This window comes from Drosophila tropicalis, unplaced genomic scaffold (genome assembly GCF_018151085.1).
Source record: "Drosophila tropicalis isolate 14030-0801.00 unplaced genomic scaffold, ASM1815108v1 contig_413, whole genome shotgun sequence".
In the NCBI taxonomy this organism is placed as follows: Eukaryota; Metazoa; Arthropoda; class Insecta; order Diptera; family Drosophilidae; genus Drosophila; species Drosophila tropicalis.
This window is the reverse complement of record NW_027172877.1, coordinates 159510-177987: the sequence shown is the minus strand read 5'-3', so window position 1 is coordinate 177987 and position 18478 is coordinate 159510. Positions and strand designations below refer to the sequence as shown.

General features: G+C 40.0%; 2 protein-coding genes across 2 annotated transcripts in view; one reads left to right on the top strand and one right to left on the bottom strand.

The window, feature by feature from the left end:
* Nucleotides 1-16536, bottom strand: part of LOC137573578 (calponin homology domain-containing protein DDB_G0272472) — a 33352-nt gene extending 16816 nt beyond the window's left edge. The window contains exons 1-2 of the mRNA XM_068285533.1: nucleotides 16365-16536; nucleotides 16223-16311 (exon numbers count right to left, since the gene is read on the bottom strand). Coding sequence (XP_068141634.1) covers nucleotides 16223-16311; nucleotides 16365-16424 — 149 coding nt within the window. The 5' untranslated portion in view covers nucleotides 16425-16536. The remainder of the gene's footprint in view (nucleotides 1-16222; nucleotides 16312-16364) is intronic.
* Nucleotides 16537-17632: 1096 nt separating this feature from the next.
* On the top strand, nucleotides 17633-18478 carry LOC137573575 (adult cuticle protein 1). Its single transcript, XM_068285530.1, is given in 4 exon segments — nucleotides 17633-17677; nucleotides 17679-17693; nucleotides 17778-17945; nucleotides 17947-18478. Coding segments are annotated over 4 exon segments (495 nt in total). The 3' UTR covers nucleotides 18214-18478.

Here is an 18478-nt window from a genome sequence, read left to right as displayed (position 1 = left end):
CGCAAGCACGTGCTAGGCGTAAAGTCTGTTCATGTACCAAAGTGTATTACAAAAAGAACTTTGTGGGAGCAGTCTCTGGGCTGTAGATGAGGTGTCGCATGGAGGACTCCTAAAACCTTCATCGACATTTAAAAACAAAATCAAACAATTAGAACTCATATTTTTAAATATTGTAAAAGATAAATTTACAATAACAGAAAATGTGAAGAAGACATTGTTAAACGCCGCTGAGCAGGTCGATATTAATGTAAATATTAAAAAATTTTATTTTTAAAATACGTATATTCTTTAGAATTAAGAGCCTAAACAAAAGAATAGCTGTTAAACAAAAAAACAAAGAATAATGTCAAATTCAAAACTAATAAAAATTAAATTATAAAAACTACAACTCTTGTCATAACTAAGGAAACTTTTAGGCCCATGCACGATGCGCGGGTTAATCGACGCACTGTGTAGTCGTTTCACTCACACTCACTATACAACGCTCTTTCACTCGCACTTATATTAAGGGACTATGATTTTGCCGAGTGGACTACCTTGTATAATTGTATCATGGGTTGAGCATGAACCGACGAGTGTACGCATACATATGCAAAACGAGAGCACAGCGACACAGACATGCGCTCATCGTTCTGCGATCTGTGGCAGACTGAATTATTTTCGATGTGTAGCGACACTGCGGCCGCTCTCTGGGGTTCTACGCTGTTCGGCTTTTGCCGAAGTTCTCTGGGGTTCCACGCTCAGGCTAGCATTTGTAATCAAAAAAACTTGAGTTTGACGCATCTATGTATTCTATGGTTAGTGGTATAACATTGCATCCTAAATATTTGACTTTTGATGGTAAAAAATTCACACTTGTCTAACCGTCACTGCAACTTATTTTTTACCAATCTAAAAACTTCTTTCAAAACTTTTAGACGCCTCGTTGCAGTTTTGAGTCCCATCGGCAAAATTCGAATTGACCTAAGGGCGTCACAAATGACGGATATTTCACTGAATCCTCGTCAAGGCACTTAAATCTATACACAAGCCACAGGCTTTAAAAAATTTAGCCTCGATATTTCAACTCAGACTCTTCAGCTACCTTGATTAACTCAAAACTAATTTCTATTTTATTCTTAACTACGAAACAGAAAATTTGGCCATGTATTTTCAATGGGCTTTTATTAACTCCAAAATATGACTTCAAAACAGGATGTAGACAAATTCCAGCGGGCACCCTTGATTTCTTCATTATTGATGTACTAACTGATCCTTAACACGAGCCGGGTGGTCTCTTTGGTTCAATACGTTGTAGATAACTCCCGATGGTACATGGGAAATCATAGTTGACCATATACTTGACAGATGGCACATTCTGTGAAGCAATATCGGTTGCGACCAGGATATTGTAGATACCCTTGCGAAAATCACGTAAAATCTGCTCTCGGTCCGCTTGCGATTTATCACCGTGAATGGACTCACAGCGCACAAAGGACCCAATAAAGGCATTTAGAGTATCTACGCAACTTTTACGCTCGGCAACTACTACAATTTTGCCAGGATGGTCACTTGTATCATAGATTTCGGTTAGCAATTCCTTGAGTTTATGTAATTTCTCCTCCTCTTTAACAATTTTCACCAACCTCTTTGGTTTATCGGAATCCTTGGCCATGTGTCCTAATGCGTTGCAGTTTTAACAGCGCCAGTCCTTTCTATCAGCGCTCTTCTTAATAATTCATGGTTTCACCATTGCATCCGACGGAATGCATTTAATCAGTTGTTCCAATAGCTCCTCTGTATCCAAATTTATATTTTGAGCCAAAGTCATCTTTGCTTCAAGATAAATGGCAAACTTTTCCTGGCGTTGCCATATGCGTTGTTCAAAGTTTCGTCGCAAAAATCGACTGTCCGATCCAGTTGCATACACAGTCAAACGACCCCTTTTGTTTCTCATCATGTGTCTGCGAGCTTCTGGCGCCTAGTTCGGTAGCGCCGTCGTGTCGCGCTTGAGCTTGGAGTCGCTCGCAGTTGGCCTTGGATTCTGCTTCTAATTTTCGTATTATGTTGAGCATTCCGTTAAAATTTTCGGACTTTGTCGCTGCGGCGTCACTTCGATGGTCTGGCTAAATTTTTTACCACAAATCTGACTCTTCGTTGTTACTGTATTTGCCAGCTAGATCTGCGTTTTGGCAACTCTACATCATTGGATTGATTCGCTCTTCTTCAGATTCTGTGCTACTATCATTAGTTTCCGACGATGCGCAGCCTCGGCCCATTAACGGGACCTGGTTAAGACGCGCCACTAAGTCAGCTTTGCTGCAGTCCCAAGACGGCTAACACATTTTTTAAATAAACAGGGCGAAAACTATTGATATTCACCTCGGTAAATGTTTACTATTACTACTCGGGCCCAAAACGCGCTTAAACTACATAATTTTGGTATCAAACGAAAGAGAAAAATTGCACGAGCACGACCACAGCGCCTTGGCGATTTATTTCGTAGTTTTTGAGTAATTAACAAAAGAAAATTAATATTTTAAGCGGGACTATAGCTAAAAGTAGCTTTTTCCGGCTAAAAGAAGCTGTTCAATTTTGAGATGGTGTTACCAAATGCCGAATTTTGGATACTCGAATACGCGGGAGTAGCCGAATATTCCTCGACTTTTGAGTTTAGATTAAAATATTTGGCTACCAGGGCAGTCAAACAGCGCGCCAAATAAAAAATTGCGTTTGACAACACTGAAATCTAGCTTTACCCGATTTTTCCACTTTTCAACACTGAAATCTCGAGTAGTAGTAGTAAACATTTTTTGTCCCTTATTTTCAGTGCGTGCCTGTTTGTCGAACTGAAAGGTTGTGTGCGGACCATTTTTTTTAGAGCGTTAACCCTTCAGTGGTCGCAAGAAAAATGTCTTTTTGCAGTTGTTGTCGCAAGCACGTGCTAGGCGTAAAGTCTGTTCATGTACCAAAGTGTATTACAAAAAGAACTTTGTGGGAGCAGTCTCTGGGCTGTAGATGAGGTGTCGCATGGAGGACTCCTAAAACCTTCATCGACATTTAAAAACAAAATCAAACAATTAGAACTCATATTTTTAAATATTGTAAAAGATAAATTTACAATAACAGAAAATGTGAAGAAGACATTGTTAAACGCCGCTGAGCAGGTCGATATTAATGTAAATATTAAAAAATTTTATTTTAAAATACGTATATTCTTTAGAATTAAGAGCCTAAACAAAAGAATAGCTGTTAAACAAAAAAACAAAGAATAATGTCAAATTCAAAACTAATAAAAATTAAATTATAAAAACTACAACTCTTGTCATAACTAAGGAAACTTTTAGGCCCATGCACGATGCGCGGGTTAATCGACGCACTGTGTAGTCGTTTCACTCACACTCACTATACAACGCTCTTTCACTCGCACTTATATTAAGGGACTATGATTTTGCCGAGTGGACTACCTTGTATAATTGTATCATGGGTTGAGCATGAACCGACGAGTGTACGCATACATATGCAAAACGAGAGCACAGCGACACAGACATGCGCTCATCGTTCTGCGATCTGTGGCAGACTGAATTATTTTCGATGTGTAGCGACACTGCGGCCGCTCTCTGGGGTTCTACGCTGTTCGGCTTTTGCCGAAGTTCTCTGGGGTTCCACGCTCAGGCTAGCATTTGTAATCAAAAAAAACTTGAGTTTGACGCATCTATGTATTCTATGGTTAGTGGTATAACATTGCATCCTAAATATTTGACTTTTGATGGTAAAAAATTCACACTTGTCTAACCGTCACTGCAACTTATTTTTTACCAATCTAAAAACTTCTTTCAAAACTTTTAGACGCCTCGTTGCAGTTTTGAGTCCCATCGGCAAAATTCGAATTGACCTAAGGGCGTCACAAATGACGGATATTTCACTGAATCCTCGTCAAGGCACTTAAATCTATACACAAGCCACAGGCTTTAAAAAATTTAGCCTCGATATTTCAACTCAGACTCTTCAGCTACCTTGATTAACTCAAAACTAATTTCTATTTTATTCTTAACTACGAAACAGAAAATTTGGCCATGTATTTTCAATGGGCTTTTATTAACTCCAAAATATGACTTCAAAACAGGATGTAGACAAATTCCAGCGGGCACCCTTGATTTCTTCATTATTGATGTACTAACTGATCCTTAACACGAGCCGGGTGGTCTCTTTGGTTCAATACGTTGTAGATAACTCCCGATGGTACATGGGAAATCATAGTTGACCATATACTTGACAGATGGCACATTCTGTGAAGCAATATCGGTTGCGACCAGGATATTGTAGATACCCTTGCGAAAATCACGTAAAATCTGCTCTCGGTCCGCTTGCGATTTATCACCGTGAATGGACTCACAGCGCACAAAGGACCCAATAAAGGCATTTAGAGTATCTACGCAACTTTTACGCTCGGCAACTACTACAATTTTGCCAGGATGGTCACTTGTATCATAGATTTCGGTTAGCAATTCCTTGAGTTTATGTAATTTCTCCTCCTCTTTAACAATTTTCACCAACCTCTTTGGTTTATCGGAATCCTTGGCCATGTGTCCTAATGCGTTGCAGTTTTAACAGCGCCAGTCCTTTCTATCAGCGCTCTTCTTAATAATTCATGGTTTCACCATTGCATCCGACGGAATGCATTTAATCAGTTGTTCCAATAGCTCCTCTGTATCCAAATTTATATTTTGAGCCAAAGTCATCTTTGCTTCAAGATAAATGGCAAACTTTTCCTGGCGTTGCCATATGCGTTGTTCAAAGTTTCGTCGCAAAAATCGACTGTCCGATCCAGTTGCATACACAGTCAAACGACCCCTTTTGTTTCTCATCATGTGTCTGCGAGCTTCTGGCGCCTAGTTCGGTAGCGCCGTCGTGTCGCGCTTGAGCTTGGAGTCGCTCGCAGTTGGCCTTGGATTCTGCTTCTAATTTTCGTATTATGTTGAGCATTCCGTTAAAATTTTCGGACTTTGTCGCTGCGGCGTCACTTCGATGGTCTGGCTAAATTTTTTACCACAAATCTGACTCTTCGTTGTTACTGTATTTGCCAGCTAGATCTGCGTTTTGGCAACTCTACATCATTGGATTGATTCGCTCTTCTTCAGATTCTGTGCTACTATCATTAGTTTCCGACGATGCGCAGCCTCGGCCCATTAACGGGACCTGGTTAAGACGCGCCACTAAGTCAGCTTTGCTGCAGTCCCAAGACGGCTAACACATTTTTTAAATAAACAGGGCGAAAACTATTGATATTCACCTCGGTAAATGTTTACTATTACTACTCGGGCCCAAAACGCGCTTAAACTACATAATTTTGGTATCAAACGAAAGAGAAAAATTGCACGAGCACGACCACAGCGCCTTGGCGATTTATTTCGTAGTTTTTGAGTAATTAACAAAAGAAAATTAATATTTTAAGCGGGACTATAGCTAAAAGTAGCTTTTTCCGGCTAAAAGAAGCTGTTCAATTTTGAGATGGTGTTACCAAATGCCGAATTTTGGATACTCGAATACGCGGGAGTAGCCGAATATTCCTCGACTTTTGAGTTTAGATTAAAATATTTGGCTACCAGGGCAGTCAAACAGCGCGCCAAATAAAAAATTGCGTTTGACAACACTGAAATCTAGCTTTACCCGATTTTTCCACTTTTCAACACTGAAATCTCGAGTAGTAGTAGTAAACATTTTTTGTCCCTTATTTTCAGTGCGTGCCTGTTTGTCGAACTGAAAGGTTGTGTGCGGACCATTTTTTTTAGAGCGTTAACCCTTCAGTGGTCGCAAGAAAAATGTCTTTTTGCAGTTGTTGTCGCAAGCACGTGCTAGGCGTAAAGTCTGTTCATGTACCAAAGTGTATTACAAAAAGAACTTTGTGGGAGCAGTCTCTGGGCTGTAGATGAGGTGTCGCATGGAGGACTCCTAAAACCTTCATCGACATTTAAAAACAAAATCAAACAATTAGAACTCATATTTTTAAATATTGTAAAAGATAAATTTACAATAACAGAAAATGTGAAGAAGACATTGTTAAACGCCGCTGAGCAGGTCGATATTAATGTAAATATTAAAAAATTTTATTTTAAAATACGTATATTCTTTAGAATTAAGAGCCTAAACAAAAGAATAGCTGTTAAACAAAAAAACAAAGAATAATGTCAAATTCAAAACTAATAAAAATTAAATTATAAAAACTACAACTCTTGTCATAACTAAGGAAACTTTTAGGCCCATGCACGATGCGCGGGTTAATCGACGCACTGTGTAGTCGTTTCACTCACACTCACTATACAACGCTCTTTCACTCGCACTTATATTAAGGGACTATGATTTTGCCGAGTGGACTACCTTGTATAATTGTATCATGGGTTGAGCATGAACCGACGAGTGTACGCATACATATGCAAAACGAGAGCACAGCGACACAGACATGCGCTCATCGTTCTGCGATCTGTGGCAGACTGAATTATTTTCGATGTGTAGCGACACTGCGGCCGCTCTCTGGGGTTCTACGCTGTTCGGCTTTTGCCGAAGTTCTCTGGGGTTCCACGCTCAGGCTAGCATTTGTAATCAAAAAAACTTGAGTTTGACGCATCTATGTATTCTATGGTTAGTGGTATAACATTGCATCCTAAATATTTGACTTTTGATGGTAAAAAATTCACACTTGTCTAACCGTCACTGCAACTTATTTTTTACCAATCTAAAAACTTCTTTCAAAACTTTTAGACGCCTCGTTGCAGTTTTGAGTCCCATCGGCAAAATTCGAATTGACCTAAGGGCGTCACAAATGACGGATATTTCACTGAATCCTCGTCAAGGCACTTAAATCTATACACAAGCCACAGGCTTTAAAAAATTTAGCCTCGATATTTCAACTCAGACTCTTCAGCTACCTTGATTAACTCAAAACTAATTTCTATTTTATTCTTAACTACGAAACAGAAAATTTGGCCATGTATTTTCAATGGGCTTTTATTAACTCCAAAATATGACTTCAAAACAGGATGTAGACAAATTCCAGCGGGCACCCTTGATTTCTTCATTATTGATGTACTAACTGATCCTTAACACGAGCCGGGTGGTCTCTTTGGTTCAATACGTTGTAGATAACTCCCGATGGTACATGGGAAATCATAGTTGACCATATACTTGACAGATGGCACATTCTGTGAAGCAATATCGGTTGCGACCAGGATATTGTAGATACCCTTGCGAAAATCACGTAAAATCTGCTCTCGGTCCGCTTGCGATTTATCACCGTGAATGGACTCACAGCGCACAAAGGACCCAATAAAGGCATTTAGAGTATCTACGCAACTTTTACGCTCGGCAACTACTACAATTTTGCCAGGATGGTCACTTGTATCATAGATTTCGGTTAGCAATTCCTTGAGTTTATGTAATTTCTCCTCCTCTTTAACAATTTTCACCAACCTCTTTGGTTTATCGGAATCCTTGGCCATGTGTCCTAATGCGTTGCAGTTTTAACAGCGCCAGTCCTTTCTATCAGCGCTCTTCTTAATAATTCATGGTTTCACCATTGCATCCGACGGAATGCATTTAATCAGTTGTTCCAATAGCTCCTCTGTATCCAAATTTATATTTTGAGCCAAAGTCATCTTTGCTTCAAGATAAATGGCAAACTTTTCCTGGCGTTGCCATATGCGTTGTTCAAAGTTTCGTCGCAAAAATCGACTGTCCGATCCAGTTGCATACACAGTCAAACGACCCCTTTTGTTTCTCATCATGTGTCTGCGAGCTTCTGGCGCCTAGTTCGGTAGCGCCGTCGTGTCGCGCTTGAGCTTGGAGTCGCTCGCAGTTGGCCTTGGATTCTGCTTCTAATTTTCGTATTATGTTGAGCATTCCGTTAAAATTTTCGGACTTTGTCGCTGCGGCGTCACTTCGATGGTCTGGCTAAATTTTTTACCACAAATCTGACTCTTCGTTGTTACTGTATTTGCCAGCTAGATCTGCGTTTTGGCAACTCTACATCATTGGATTGATTCGCTCTTCTTCAGATTCTGTGCTACTATCATTAGTTTCCGACGATGCGCAGCCTCGGCCCATTAACGGGACCTGGTTAAGACGCGCCACTAAGTCAGCTTTGCTGCAGTCCCAAGACGGCTAACACATTTTTTAAATAAACAGGGCGAAAACTATTGATATTCACCTCGGTAAATGTTTACTATTACTACTCGGGCCCAAAACGCGCTTAAACTACATAATTTTGGTATCAAACGAAAGAGAAAAATTGCACGAGCACGACCACAGCGCCTTGGCGATTTATTTCGTAGTTTTTGAGTAATTAACAAAAGAAAATTAATATTTTAAGCGGGACTATAGCTAAAAGTAGCTTTTTCCGGCTAAAAGAAGCTGTTCAATTTTGAGATGGTGTTACCAAATGCCGAATTTTGGATACTCGAATACGCGGGAGTAGCCGAATATTCCTCGACTTTTGAGTTTAGATTAAAATATTTGGCTACCAGGGCAGTCAAACAGCGCGCCAAATAAAAAATTGCGTTTGACAACACTGAAATCTAGCTTTACCCGATTTTTCCACTTTTCAACACTGAAATCTCGAGTAGTAGTAGTAAACATTTTTTGTCCCTTATTTTCAGTGCGTGCCTGTTTGTCGAACTGAAAGGTTGTGTGCGGACCATTTTTTTTAGAGCGTTAACCCTTCAGTGGTCGCAAGAAAAATGTCTTTTTGCAGTTGTTGTCGCAAGCACGTGCTAGGCGTAAAGTCTGTTCATGTACCAAAGTGTATTACAAAAAGAACTTTGTGGGAGCAGTCTCTGGGCTGTAGATGAGGTGTCGCATGGAGGACTCCTAAAACCTTCATCGACATTTAAAAACAAAATCAAACAATTAGAACTCATATTTTTAAATATTGTAAAAGATAAATTTACAATAACAGAAAATGTGAAGAAGACATTGTTAAACGCCGCTGAGCAGGTCGATATTAATGTAAATATTAAAAAATTTTATTTTAAAATACGTATATTCTTTAGAATTAAGAGCCTAAGCAAAAGAATAGCTGTTAAACAAAAAAACAAAGAATAATGTCAAATTCAAAACTAATAAAAATTAAATTATAAAAACTACAACTCTTGTCATAACTAAGGAAACTTTTAGGCCCATGCACGATGCGCGGGTTAATCGACGCACTGTGTAGTCGTTTCACTCACACTCACTATACAACGCTCTTTCACTCGCACTTATATTAAGGGACTATGATTTTGCCGAGTGGACTACCTTGTATAATTGTATCATGGGTTGAGCATGAACCGACGAGTGTACGCATACATATGCAAAACGAGAGCACAGCGACACAGACATGCGCTCATCGTTCTGCGATCTGTGGCAGACTGAATTATTTTCGATGTGTAGCGACACTGCGGCCGCTCTCTGGGGTTCTACGCTGTTCGGCTTTTGCCGAAGTTCTCTGGGGTTCCACGCTCAGGCTAGCATTTGTAATCAAAAAAACTTGAGTTTGACGCATCTATGTATTCTATGGTTAGTGGTATAACATTGCATCCTAAATATTTGACTTTTGATGGTAAAAAATTCACACTTGTCTAACCGTCACTGCAACTTATTTTTTACCAATCTAAAAACTTCTTTCAAAACTTTTAGACGCCTCGTTGCAGTTTTGAGTCCCATCGGCAAAATTCGAATTGACCTAAGGGCGTCACAAATGACGGATATTTCACTGAATCCTCGTCAAGGCACTTAAATCTATACACAAGCCACAGGCTTTAAAAAATTTAGCCTCGATATTTCAACTCAGACTCTTCAGCTACCTTGATTAACTCAAAACTAATTTCTATTTTATTCTTAACTACGAAACAGAAAATTTGGCCATGTATTTTCAATGGGCTTTTATTAACTCCAAAATATGACTTCAAAACAGGATGTAGACAAATTCCAGCGGGCACCCTTGATTTCTTCATTATTGATGTACTAACTGATCCTTAACACGAGCCGGGTGGTCTCTTTGGTTCAATACGTTGTAGATAACTCCCGATGGTACATGGGAAATCATAGTTGATCATATACTTGACAGATGGCACATTCTGTGAAGCAATATCGGTTGCGACCAGGATATTGTAGATACCCTTGCGAAAATCACGTAGAATCTGCTCTCGGTCCGCTTGCGATTTATCACCGTGAATGGACTCACAGCGCACAAAGGACCCAATGAAGGCATTTAGAGTATCTACGCAACTTTTACGCTCGGCAAATACTACAATTTTGCCAGGATGGTCACTTGTATCATAGATTTCGGTTAGCAATTCCTTGAGTTTATGTAATTTCTCCTCCTCTTTAACAATTTTCACCAACCTCTTTGGTTTATCGGAATCCTTGGCCATGTGTCCTAGTGCGTTGCAGTTTTAACAGCGCCAGTCCTTTCTATCAGCGCTCTTCTTAATAATTCATGGTTTCACCATTGCATCCGACGGAATGCATTTAATCAGTTGTTCCAATAGCTCCTCTGTATCCAAATTTATATTTTGAGCCAAAGTCATCTTTGCTTCAAGATATGTAAATGGCAAACTTTTCCTGGCGTTGCCATATGCGTTGTTCAAAGTTTCGTCGCAAAAATCGACTGTCCGATCCAGTTGCATACACAGTCAAACGACCCCTTTTGTTTCTCATCATGTGTCTGCGAGCTTCTGGCGCCTAGTTCGGTAGCGCCGTCGTGTCGCGCTTGAGCTTGGAGTCGCTCGCAGTTGGCCTTGGATTCTGCTTCTAATTTTCGTATTATGTTGAGCATTCCGTTAAAATTTTCGGACTTTGTCGCTGCGGCGTCACTTCGATGGTCTGGCTAAATTTTTTACCACAAATCTGACTCTTCGTTGTTACTGTATTTGCCAGCTAGATCTGCGTTTTGGCAACTCTGCATCATTGGATTGATTCGCTCTTCTTCAGATTCTGTGCTACTATCATTAGTTTCCGACGATGCGCAGCCTCGGCCCATTAACGGGACCTGGTTAAGACGCGCCACTAAGTCAGCTTTGCTGCAGTCCCAAGACGGCTAACACATTTTTTAAATAAACAGGGCGAAAACTATTGATATTCACCTCGGTAAATGTTTACTATTACTACTCGGGCCCAAAACGCGCTTAAACTACATAATTTTGGTATCAAACGAAAGAGAAAAATTGCACGAGCACGACCACAGCGCCTTGGCGATTTATTTCGTAGTTTTTGAGTAATTAACAAAAGAAAATTAATATTTTAAGCGGGACTATAGCTAAAAGTAGCTTTTTCCGGCTAAAAGAAGCTGTTCAATTTTGAGATGGTGTTACCAAATGCCGAATTTTGGATACTCGAATACGCGGGAGTAGCCGAATATTCCTCGACTTTTGAGTTTAGATTAAAATATTTGGCTACCAGGGCAGTCAAACAGCGCGCCAAATAAAAAATTGCGTTTGACAACACTGAAATCTAGCTTTACCCGATTTTTCCACTTTTCAACACTGAAATCTTGAGTAGTAGTAGTAAACATTTACCCCGTTCGTCTTTCTGTATGTTTTCTCTTCGTTCAGTGTTAATCAACGTGCATACTGCTCTGCCACAACAGTGTTGGCAATTCCAGCAGACTTATCGGTGTTCGTTATAGTTTAAACTAGTTGTCTTACTACAACACTAATCTGCTCCTACCATATGACCCAGCCTGCCGATCTCAACCGTTATTGGCTGATTCGGCTCTTCCCAGTCCGACATTCATGCTGTATTTACTTCCGGAGCTTTTTGTTTGCTTGCAATACTTCCCCTCGACCATGCTCCTCAATCCAGGAGCAGTGTTAGGTCGCTCATTGCTATGAATCTGAAAACTTTACAGCGTCCACGTTTATGCGAGTAAATCCGCTTTGGATCCGCTTACGACACAAGTACAGGTGTTGCAAGCGGTCCTTTTTCGTGGTCATTGTACCGCAAAGGCAGCAGCGAGGCAAGTTCTCCTTTGCCAGCCTCTTGAATATGCTGTCCAGCCGAACAACATGGTGCATGGCATGCGGCTGCACTGCCTCGAATTCGGGTATCTGGACTGAGTCGTCCTCGTGTGGCTGCACTGCCTCGAATTCGGGTATCTGGACTTCGTGCGGCCATTCTGCCTCGGCGAACTGTGCCTGCTGCTCATTTGGCACAATATATGTATAAAAGCTTTCTTAAAAGCTCTGAATTCGCCCAAGGCGAACAAGTTTTATAGAAAATTGTTGTCGATAAACACAAACCTATCGATATTTTCAAAATGGGGTGGGAATTTGTTATAGATATACTTATGTATAAACAACATTTGTAAATTGTGTATAATAAAATGCGTGAGTTCGTGGTGCAGCGAGTACACCAAAACTACAATAATGGCCATGAATTTGTTTTCCTATTTTAAGTATGAAAAGTCAAGAGCTATCTAATTTAAAACCAATTTTGTTGAAAAATATTTCACATTTTTTTCGGATTAAGGAAACAATATATTTTAGATATTGGGCAAGAGTTTCATCAGGGAAAATGGAAAAAAAAAAAATAAGGGACAAATGTAGGGCGAAGTGTCCGGATGTATAAAAAATACATTAATAGACATAAGCGGGAATTTGTCATTGGAAAACTTGATTCGTTACGCAACTTTTTTGCAAAGAAAGCTGATTGATTTCAGGAAGGCATCAATATTTATACCTGACTTTGTGAAGATACCTTTCAAAAAAATTATAACTGTCTTTGATTAAATCAAACATATTCTTTATCCAAGAATATAAATGAGTTTAGCGGATGCACCAGGTAAATACCAAGTGAGAAATAGATTTGTATATTGAATTAAGAACAAATGAAAAAATAAGCGTTTCGAATACCTATGTACATATAATAAGGTCAAAAGGTCACGACTTGATTTGACCACAATTTTCTTTTCGATTAACTTTGCATTTGGAAACGATTAAGTCAAGTAAACGCCTATAAATGTTACTAGATTAAATAAGACTTTTCTTACTTGCACTTGACCAGATCTTGTAGATCTTCGGGTGAAAGGGCATACTCGGGATCCAAGCTAATTTCCCGTTTCTTCCGACGACGAGCACTTCGGTGCTTGGTTCCTCCGGAGCGTACGGCCACAGTTAGATTATCACTCGATTGCACACTTGTATGAAAATCCTGGATGGGATCTGCTACACCGACACCGACACCTCCAATGGAGCGACGATTTGCGCCCCGCTCACCATCTCCATACTTCCCACTGCCCGCATCAGCGATGTTCTTGATGCTGCCGACAATCTCCTCCGCTTTCGACTTCTCCGCATAACTGTCTCGTCGCCACGAAGGGGTCAGAGTACGTATTACATTGTGGGTGTCCACGAAACCCTCGTAGTTGTAACGCTTGCGTAGACTCAGACTCGATAGATATTCCAGAGTCTGCCACACATTCATTTTGTTTGAACTGTAGCAGGGCTCATTGTCGACTGACCAGCCGTTGTTGCGTCGAGCTATACGTTGGGCCAGTAGCATTGTTACCGTGGTACAGCCCCCGCCCGGCGGTCGGGCTGGAGCCCATTCTCCCCCATTGGACGAAGAAGCAGGCGTAGGAGCTGAAGAAGAAGGAGAAGCAGAAGCACCACCACTAGCACCAGCAGCAGCAGCTGTGAGTGACATATGCGGAACAGTTGGAGAAGACTTCTGAAAGTTTGTTTAACGTCAAATTGAAATGTAATTAAGTTGCCTATGCTTTCCTTCCTCTTCCGGTTGCTTATGACTTTTAAAACTCCATTCTCATCAACGACCGAGCTTGATGGGCGAGTGTACAGAACTGCTGCATATCCAATTCCAACTGGAGGATCCATGTCATCATGGCGTTGCGTGGCTGCCACGCGTCGCCGTCGCCGTCGTCGTCGGCGTTGTGCTTATTGTTTCCATTTTGGCGCCATTAAAAATAATATCATTCTGATTGAGTGACGCGCCGTTTAAGTACTTTCTTTTTGCTTGTTGTTGTTGTTGCTGTTGCCATTGTTGTCCTCGTACTGACACCATTTTCCGCTCTTTCCTTTTAGCCTTTTTATTTTCCCGTTGATTTCTTCCCCTTTTTTTTATTGAACACGCAAAGTGTTTGGCTTCCACAACACTTCTTCTTATTACTACCCAAGCGGTACGCAAGTGTTTAGTCGAACTTTGAGTTATGACATTGCTAATGGGAATCTAACGCCCTGGCACTAGACCTAATACATATGTACATAAATGGGCAAATTGTTTGTATGTATGTACATCTATAAATATTCTTCCAAAGTCCTTTTAGTTCCAATAGTGACGATGGTCTTAAGATGGTTTATCGATAGATGGACTGATTTTCTGTGTTAACTAAATAGCCTCTAGATAAAATCGACCTCTGTTTATTACTTTAAGTGTTTCAATGAAATTAATTTATAATCTTTTAAATATTCCATCACCATTGGCTCTTACTAATAAATCTATATCCACTTATCCATACTTTACGATAATCGTTTTCTCTCTGATTTGTAGCTACTAATACTTGATGCATAATTATACCCTTCTTCCAACAGGGTATATTGAAGTAGCAAATCTACGTGACAGTCAGAAATCAATTCAATTCTGTTCCCTATACACCTTGTCTTGAATCTTGAGTAGCGTCAACAGACAGTTCGATCTAGTCGTTACTATTTACTAAGAAATCAGGGACAATGTCTACCAAATTTACTTCGCAGACTCTTTAAAGGTGTAAATTGATCACAATTCTTTGGTAACACATTGCAAAATTAAATTAAGTCAATCATATTCCTAGCCGTCTTCTTAATCCTTATATTCTAAACTTTATAAAATTTCAGAGATATCGTAAGACAAATATCCAAATAAAAACAAAGATCACAAAACTACATAGACTTAAGTTCTAATACAATCTAAAACTCTTTAACTTAGATGATAGACAATGATTTTTGAATTTTGAATGCTACAACGATCAAAATAGAAAGCATGACCTTTGGCACCAACAAGAACCATCCATTTCAGTCAGCATCTGCTCAGAAATTCGCCAACAAATGTAGAGAAGAAGCTCAGGCAATTGGTCTATAATGGGTAAGAACCTGCAGCGGCATATCAAAGAGTCAATCGAATCAGAAATCAATGGAAATTTTTAGAAAAAACATGTTCTCAATGTTAATTAGGGGAGTCCCAAAGAAAAGAAAAAACTTTTCACACAGAAACCAGAAAAATTTGCAGCTTTGTTTTACAAAGACAACAGTAGACCAAGAAATGCCTCAAAATGCTTCTTTCTGGCTTAAGTAAGAACTTTGAAGAACAGTTTTTTAAAAAGTTCGAATAAAATTGGTTAAAAGTTAGACTAAGTTCCAAAGTGCACAGAGCTGAATTGATTTTTTTACCATTTCGGTTAATATATGTGAATTATAAAGGTAAATCTCTAATTTCGCTGACTAAAGTGCTCATGTAGTGACAAATGTATTTAAGGATATTCTCTAGGCGGTGTGACATGTTAAACTCCGATTTGAATATTGATTTCTGATCTTAACCTTAACCGACAACCGGAAAGTTTCGCCTAATGAAAGTGAGCCCAGAACTAATTTCCTTTCCATTCACAACATGTTCCGCTTTACCCCAATTACTTGGCGAAGTTTCTGCCGACAGCTGATGGGGTTGCACTTTCTTAGTGTTTTCTAGGATTAGCTTACCAACCTCTTCCCTTCGTTCCCCACCGTTTCATGAGGTTCATTTGCATTTTGTGTTATTTTTTCGGGTTTGGTTATTTCGGACGGGTGTTTTCCCTCGGAACTTGAGCTATCATTCAATCTTGATGCTTAGTTGTTAGCATCGCGTGACGCCAATATGAAAAACAAAAGAAATTAGGGACTTTACTTGAAAATGCAAGAGAATAGACATACGTACGTATGTATGTATATGTATGTAGGTACACACTTTCTAGAGAAGTGCACTTCCTCCTACATACATACAAACAATATGCACTTATAAGTCAGTGTATGCCCTTGGCTAATATTTCTAGGTGTGGCTGCTGTGATGCAATGTGATGGATGCAATAGAAAAGAATTTTAATTGAATTGCAATTGATTGCTCATGGCTCATGGCTCATGGCTGATGGCGCCTGGCGACCTCGACTGCACGTGTCAGTTATATGCAGATTTTGCGTTTGGGTATCTATATATCTATATATAATATGGCAAATATTTTCTTTACTCACGCAACAATGACATCGGGATCTTCCCACCATTTCCTATGCGAGGGCTGTAGCAAGAGACTTACTTGTCTCCAGTGATTCTTATGCACTACCTAAAAAGAATATTGGATTAGACATCGAATCGGATCGAAAGTGTATTACGTACCTTGTACTTCTTTGGGTCATAGGCATTTTCGTCTTTCTCTGTGAACACCAAACGAGCCATTTAAAATATGTTTTTTCTGTTTTGTATAGTCCCTAGAAAAAATAATATATCTAATTATGTAGAAGTGAACTTAATTTGGTTGTATTGTGGTAAATTTCTCAAGATTTTGTGTTTATATATATATTTTGAATTTAGTATATAGAATTATAAAGTATCGTTTACTGGGATCAACAAAACAGCAGAAAAACTCGAAAAAACGCCACAGAATGTCTTACAAATCTAAATAATTCTATTATTTGTTTTATTTTTTAACTATTCATAAATTTAACGTACTGTTTGCATGACGAATTCGACAATTTAAAGATCAGTTGACCAGTTTTTGGCTTGTTCCACATCGTTATACCCTTTCATAGAGTATAATGATTTGAACAAAAGGCCAGAGACAAAATCTTTACAGCCTTATAAGCTATACATATATGTCCTCGATCAGCAATCGCAATCGCAGGTGCCGCTGAGACCTTCAAATCAAGAAACTGATGACGTTGAATCATAAAAGTGCATTTAATTTTCCAAGAACTAAAATATAAATGACCTAGTTATACCTATAAATGCTATTCACTAAAGTGGGTAAATCTGTCAATGGCAAAGTTAACCGCTAGGAGCGCTAATGTGCTGGTAAACAGATGGTGCTGGGTAGTCGGAAGTCGGTGCATTGTAGGTACATACATACATACATTATTCTTTAGCCTGCCCTCGTATCATAGCCAATTTACTTGATATACTTACGAGAATCGATGGAGAGAGAGAGAGAGGGGGAACGTTTAGGGGTCGAATGTTTCAGCGGTGCAACGTGTTGGTTGGCCACTACACCGTAGATGCAAATTGGCAGACAAACCAAAACGGTTTATCGCCCCAATGCCGGCAAGAAAAAAAAAGTTAATTTCAGGGCAAACATTTTATTTTATTGTAGCTGATGAAATTTCAAAGCCAATTGGCGATAGATTTTCTACGTAGTTGAGTTTTTATCGTTAATACTCTTTTGTTGTGTACCAGTTTTATTATATTGATTAAATGGGCCGATGCCGAAGCAAGGCTTTATCTTTGGTGCTTGTCAACCATGGTCCATGGCTAATTTGCCGTTTCAAAGAGATCTTGCTGGGAGGTCAAGAGGGGCATTGTGTGCTTGGGGGCCCAGTTTCCGCATCTACATATGTGGAGACAACTTCTGGATCGAGATCGAACTATAAAAGCGGTTTCAGCCGCAGCAGATGTCAGTTAGTTTCGTTTCAAGCGTTGCTTAGATCACACACATCAAAAGTCAACATGAAGGTGAGATCAGGACACTAAAATCTTAACCATCGGCATTATCCTCCCTGCATACTTATCGATCCCTACACTCATTTACGTTTTCAGTTCGCCGTTGTCGTAGTCTTGTTTGCTTTGGCCTATGGAGCCCACAGTTCGGTGGTTCCTCTCTTGACCGCTGCCCATGGAGGTTTGATTGTCGGTGCACCTGCCGTCGCCGGTTCAGTGGCCATTCAGGCTTCTGCTGTGCCAGCTGCTGTTCCCTTAGCCCTCTCCCCCGGCTGGTCCACTGTTGGTTCAGTCGAGCGCTGGTGTGGTTACTGCCCATGCCGCTGCCCCCACCATCATTGCCGGTCCAGGTCCAGCCATTGTTACTGCTCATGCTCCCGCTATTGTGGCTGCCCCTGCTCCTGTTGTGGCTATTGCCGCTCCTGCTGCCAGCTATGTGGCCAAGACCCGTGGCGCTGTTCATGTGGCTCCTCTGCCAGGACATATCCAATCGGCGGCATCTGTCAACTTGGAACCCGCACCAGGCACTTTGTAAATCAACATCAACGAATCAGCCAACCAAATGGATTTAAATCTCTGGACCCCACGACCCTTTCTATAAGCTTTCGTTTTCCTAATCGCTGCCAGTTGAACGATCTATTAAGGAGAGTTTACATCTCTCTCTTCCAACCACGCTTTCCATGCAATCTAAGTCATCCCCACTATACAACTATCCTTTCTATTGTCTTTCACTTTTTTGTTGCTCCTTGGAAAATTGTTTCAAAATATAAAAAAAATAAACAATGAAATGTTAAAACCTA